Source organism: Elephantulus edwardii, unplaced genomic scaffold, assembly GCF_000299155.1.
Source record: "Elephantulus edwardii isolate Elephantulus edwardi_28Jun2011 unplaced genomic scaffold, EleEdw1.0 scaffold00227, whole genome shotgun sequence".
NCBI classification, from domain to species: Eukaryota; Metazoa; Chordata; class Mammalia; order Macroscelidea; family Macroscelididae; genus Elephantulus; species Elephantulus edwardii.
This window is the reverse complement of record NW_006399977.1, coordinates 4,491,207-4,497,382: the sequence shown is the minus strand read 5'-3', so window position 1 is coordinate 4,497,382 and position 6,176 is coordinate 4,491,207. Positions and strand designations below refer to the sequence as shown.

The 6,176-nt window shown below is 34.9% G+C and overlaps 1 protein-coding gene across 1 annotated transcript in view; it reads left to right on the top strand.

Annotated features, from left to right (window-relative positions):
- ODF2L (outer dense fiber of sperm tails 2-like) overlaps positions 1 to 6,176 on the top strand; it is a 93,015-nt gene that overhangs the window by 20,711 nt on the left and 66,128 nt on the right. The window contains exons 2-3 of the mRNA XM_006898381.1: positions 1,458 to 1,590; positions 2,181 to 2,309. Of these exons, the coding sequence (XP_006898443.1) occupies positions 1,458 to 1,590; positions 2,181 to 2,309 (262 nt within the window). The remainder of the gene's footprint in view (positions 1 to 1,457; positions 1,591 to 2,180; positions 2,310 to 6,176) is intronic.

Genomic DNA, 6,176 nt, shown 5'->3' with positions numbered 1-6,176 from the left:
CAAGTCCCTTCAGAAAATATCTTCCATTGTCCAACCCATGATCTGACAGTTTGTATCTTAAGCTTTCTTGGCTTCTGTGATTCCAAAAACTGCTGACATTTTTCTTTTGACCAGTGTCTCTTAAGTTAAGTTGTGCTGTCTCCAAGGGAAGGTGACGTGTCCTGTAGAACTTCTGTGGTATCCCACATTATTCTTAAGTTTTCTTCTGTTTCCTTCTTTTTTGATTCTGCTTTTTTCTCAGACCTATGGTGACAATTCTGTCTTCTATTTCACTGATTCTGTTTTCCATCTCTTCACCTTTATTTGTATGTCCCTCCATCATGTTGACAGCTTCAGAAATCTTAGATTTCATATTTTGGACCATGGTTTCTTGTTTTTCCAGTGCCTCTCATGCCTCGTTTGTTTTCTCTGCATTGTTTTGGATTGTTTTTTATAGCTCCTCCTGATTTTTTTCTGTAGTATCCTGTAATTCTTCAAGTTTGTTTTTCATCCATTGAAAATATGCAATCATTTTTTTTTTAAATTCTGCATCAGAAAGCTCCAACTTTCTGGCTTCATGAAATCCATTGCTACTGTGTCATTTTTGGCGGGAGATATATTGTTTTTGGCTTGCATGGTGAGTGAGGTACCCTGCTTCTTTGGAGACATTAACGTGGAAAAGTTTTTTAAAACTAAGGTGATAGTTGGTTCTTGGTTTTATGTCACTGTTCCTCTATCGAGATGTCCAGGACCTCCCTGTTGCTTGAGTTAGTGGGACCAATGTGGTAGGGCCAAAAAGCAGTTTGTAGTCCAAAGAAACTAAATCTTCAATGTTAGACAACTTTTTCAGGGGAGGTTGATAAATACTATAATTTGGTCTATGTGGTTTTTGTTGTTGTGTTTTTTTAACTCCTGGCCCAAGGGTGCGGGGTAAAGGTCGCTGCTCCTCCCACCCAAGGTTATTTATTTTTAAAGGTTTTCTTCTGGAAGAAGCTTTTGTAAAGAAAATTAAGTTTCAATAAAAATTTGAAAATAGGTTCCAGAAAAAATTCTTTTGGATTTGGAGTAAGGGGAGCAGGGAAGATAGAAGAAAAGACTGACATATATTTGAAAAATCAGAAATAGAATATTCAGTAATTACCTGTTAAGCTTACTGAAACTAAGGAAAACCTGAGATGTTTGCTTGCAGAAAGTTAGAGATTGCTCTTGAAAACCACCAGTTGCTCCTCAGGAGAAAGATGGACAGTCTCCTCCCGTGTAATTACCTGTGTCTGATATTCCTCCGGAGGGTCATCTAAAGGTCAGTTCCGACTCAACAATACTCAACAACAACAAATACTCAACAAAACAACCATGAGGTTAACAACCAGTCATTGTAAGTCAGAATTTGAGGACAGTGAGTTTGCTATATTTGCTTAAATGTGTAACAATTAACATGACAAATTCAATTTTAATTTTGCTTTTCCATATGTAATTAGTCCACAGCATAACGCTCTAAATGAAAAGACTGAACTTGAAGCAGCACTTGAAGAAGCTGAGATGGCATCTTGTTCAGTGGAACTTCTTCTGCCATTGTATAAGGATGCCATTGAAAAGATGAGTTTTGAAAATGTAAGTATTTCACTTGTGAATATTTAGTAAAATGAAATACTAGTATAATAATTAGAATACTTACTGAAATCTCATATCTGTGCTTACATACTAATATCTAATACCACGAAGTAGGGTTTTGTACCGCCACTCTTGTGAAAAGTTCATCTCAGGGAGGCCCCTGCAAAAAGTTAAATTAGAAACTGTCTGTCTTCGTTGATGCCTGACTAACCAGAATTGAACGAGAGAGTCAAGTTTTTTGAAAGTGGAAATGCATTTATCTTCTATAGTTTTATGTCAAAAAGAAAATTCTATATTCTAAAATTTCAGCATAGTAAAACTTGAGTTTGTGGCAAAAAATGGATTGTAGAATCTGATTTCATTAAATAAATATATCGTAAAGTACTTTTAAAGTGTAAAGCCTAGAGATAAGTTTATTTCATTTTACTTTAATATGCTTTGTGATCCTCTTTATTATTATTACTCTTTGAAAATTTTATTACCATCTTGTATAACAGGGTGAGTTTGTTGTTAGGAAAGGTAGTTCTTTGATAATATTGCACCTTAATGTTGTGTCTTAAAATATGTACCTTGTTCTTATATTTTATCAGGCAAATCTTTCTGCATTGGATTTGAAGAAAATTTCTAAGCAGAAGGAAATACTAACAAAAGAAGTAAATACTTTTAAACGAGCAAAGCAAGTGTTAGAACGTTTACTTAAATCCACAGAATATAAACAAGTAAGGCAATAACTCTCAGGACTCATTTAACAGTACTATTTCTCCCTTAAAGAAAATATTATTAAACTGTTTCCACTGAAATGTTGGATTTATGGATTAAATTTATGTCCTAAAATCTGTGTTAGAATCCTATCCATGATGCCTGTAACTGTGATCTCTCTTGGAAATAATTTTCTTTTTTGTGTTTTTGAAACCACTTTGGGATATTATGTGTCTTTAGCCTGATCACTTTTAAAATACAAAAAAAACCCCCAACACCAAAAACCAAAAAACCAGATTAGACTCAGACAAACAAGCACACATTAGGGGGTTAAATATAGCTTGTGTTTTTGTTAAAGCATCACCAGCTAGATGAGGTAATTGACCTGGTTGAATTGGAAATGGTTACTTCAATTGTTGTTTGAAATGGCAATAACTAATCTGACTTTTACTTTTCATCTTTCATGAATAGTTATACAAGAAAACCATTTTTTGTTATGAATAGTTTTCTTTTCTGTCTCAAATTTTTTGTCTTCAGATTCTCCAGAGAAACAGAAAACAGTGAGATTTATGTATTTCTTGTCTGTCTCTTTGAGCTCTAGTGTCACAATATGTAGGTAGTTGTGTTGCAGATTAAAGCACTGTGCTTCTCTGAAGGTTCATTCAGATCTACCAGCAGCTCCATGAGATAAAGACAGACAATCTCCTCGTGTCTGATTTTAGGCCTTTGAAACTCAGTGGAGGGTAAACTATGTGTTGGTTCTGTCTTGATGGCAGTGAGTTGACTTTTTATTTATTGTTAGAGAGAAAGAGATTAATTTTCTCAAGAAAATGTTTCATGTAATTTTAGGGGCTAGCAAGCCCAAAATCTGTAGGTTAGACAGGATGTTAAAGAATTGTGCAGGCTTTCATCCCGTTATCCACAGGTCAGGCAATGAGAAAAGAGAAAGTTAAGAGTTCTGCCAACATCACAATTTTGAGGATGCAGACCATACTCTAGGAATAATCTCTTATCAACAGGTCAATTGGTTACATCAGTTTGCATTATGGAAGGTGATTGATTATATTTCATTACATTACCTTGTGGAACAGCAACTACTCTAGTTCTTTTTACAAACCACCAAGCAAATGGATATATAAAATTAATCATAACAGGTATAGTTCCTGTACCTGATCATAATAAAAAATCTTTTTAATGTGTACATTATATTTAGACATACTTCTTTTTTTTGTAACAATTTTGTTGAGATATAATTGATATACTATACAGTTCATCTCTTTAAAGTATGTAATATAATAATTTTTAGGATATTTATAGGCTGATGGGATCATTACTATAATGAAATCTTAAGCATTTTCATCACTGCATATATTTTAGCATATAGTCTTTACCTTCACCAAACTTAATATGTGTCTGTTGTCAGTTATGAGTTTCCTTCCCTTCCCTTCACCTCTCATCCCTGGTAGCTACCAAAAGGTCTTTTTCTTCTGATTGTATTGTTTCTCCTATTGTTGCTGTTATGTGCCATAGAATTAACTATGACTCAGTGACCCTATGAACAATGAATCTGAACTTTATTCTATCCTGTGCCATCCTCATTACTAAAATTAGAATGATACAGAAGATTAGCATGGCCCCTGTGTAAGGATGACACACAAATATGAGACGAAGCTTCACCATCTTCTTATAATGAGGGACTAAATACAGTACTTGCTCTTTTGTTATTGACTTATTTCAATTATATTGTCTTCCAAGCTCATCTACATTGTGCTTTAGCATTTTATAGTATTCCATGGAATATATGTACCAGAGGTTATCTGTTCATCTGTTGATACATACATTAGCTGTTTCTACCTTTTTGCTATTGTAAATAATGCTCCAGTGAATATGAGTGTGCATATCCCCACTCTTATTTCTTTGAGATATACACCTAGCAGTGAGATTGCTAGATCAAATGGAATTTGTTTCCAACTTTTTATAAACAAACCAAAACAAAGGGAAGAAATATCAAAATCAAAGAGATGAATAGGAGATTTCAAAGGTGAGCTTGAAAATACATAGCAAAATCTTACAATGGAATATGCAAAGAACTAGAGTAGGAGAATAACAAGAGAAGAACTCACTCAGCAATTCTAATGTTGAAAAAACTTAAAAGCAAATTCAAGCCTTGCACTACAATACTGAGAGATACTATGGGCAAAATTTTGTATGACCTAGGAAATATCAAAAGGAAAAGGAAAAAAATAAAGTCTCTGTATATATGAACGAGAACCAATAGGTAATGAAGGATGAAATTCTAGCTGTACTGAAGGCATTGGCCAAAAATAAGACCCCATAAATTGATTTAATACCAATTAACGTGTTTTAGCCAGCAGATTGTGCCCAGGACATTCTTATCAGTCTGTGCCTGGAAATTTTAAAGGACAGCTGCATGGCTAGCTGACTGGAAGAGATCTATGTTCCATTCCCAAGAATGGTACTCCAGTGAATGTGAAAATAATTAAACAAAATCACTGATATCTGATACAAGCAAAATATTGCTGAAGATGATCCAAAAACAGTACATTGTCAGAGAACTGCCCAAAGTTCAGGCTTGATTTAGAAGAGGCCGTAGCACCAGAGATATCATTGCTGATGCCAGATTGATCCTGACTGAAAGCAAAGGATACCAGAAGAATGTCTATCTGTGTTTCATTGACTATGCAATGACATTTGACTGTGTGGATCATAACAAACTATGCCAACATTGAGAAAAATGGAAAATCCTGGAAAAGTTAATTATGCTCAGATGGAAGCTATGTCTAGACAATGAAGCCATTCAGGGTTGTATCCTCTCTACATACTAGTTCAATCTGTTTGATGAGCAAATCGTTCGAGAAGCTGAACTCTATGAAGAAGACTGGCATCAGGATTGGAGGAAGACCTATAAACAACCTACATTATGCAGATGAAATGACCTTGCTAAAATTGAGACCTAGAAGCACTTGCTGAAGAAGATCAAAGATTACAGCCTTTAATATGGATTGCATCTCAACATCAAAAAGACAAAATCCTTACCACTGGACTGATAAGCAACTTCATGACATAGAGAGAAAAAAGTGAAACTGTCAATGATTTCATCATACATGGATCCACAATCAACACCCTTGATACTAGAATTCAGGAGATCAGGAGACATTACTTTGGGCAAGTCTGCTGTCAGCAACCTCTCCAAACTAATGAGCAATGATATTAGGTTGAAGACTAACCTGTGCCTGATTCAGGCCATGGTCTTTTCAGTCACTTGCAGTGAATCTGAGAGCTGGGCATTGAATAAGGATAGCAAAAGAATCATCAATGCCTTTGAATTGTGGTATCAGAAATGAGTACTGAATATCTCTTGGACTACCAGAAAAAAATTGGAAGCAAAGATATTGGAGCTTCCCCTCATATTTTGGCATGTTGCTGGGAAAGGCTATTTGAAAAGAGAGACATCATGCTTGGAAATATGGAGGTTCATTTAAAGAGGGGAAGACCCTGATAGGGATTGACTGCAGCAATGTGCTCAAGTATGTCAGAAATGTTGTGGATGGCACAGGATAGGACAGGATTCAGATTGGTGGTTCATAGGGTCACATAGTTCATATTTGTTCATGTTTGTCTTAACTTAAAAGCTCCTAGCAACAAACACATGCTATTTTCCACAGTGGCTGAACCACCAGCAGTGTATGAAAGTTCTGATCTCTCCATGCTCTCACCAGTGTATATTTTCTATTTGTTTTTTTTTTAAATTTTGATATTATTGCTGAGTTAAGATGATATCTCACTGTGGTTTTGGTTTGTATTTCTAAAGATCAAGATTCTTTTTTTTTCTATAATTATATTTTATTAATTTTCATAAACATTTA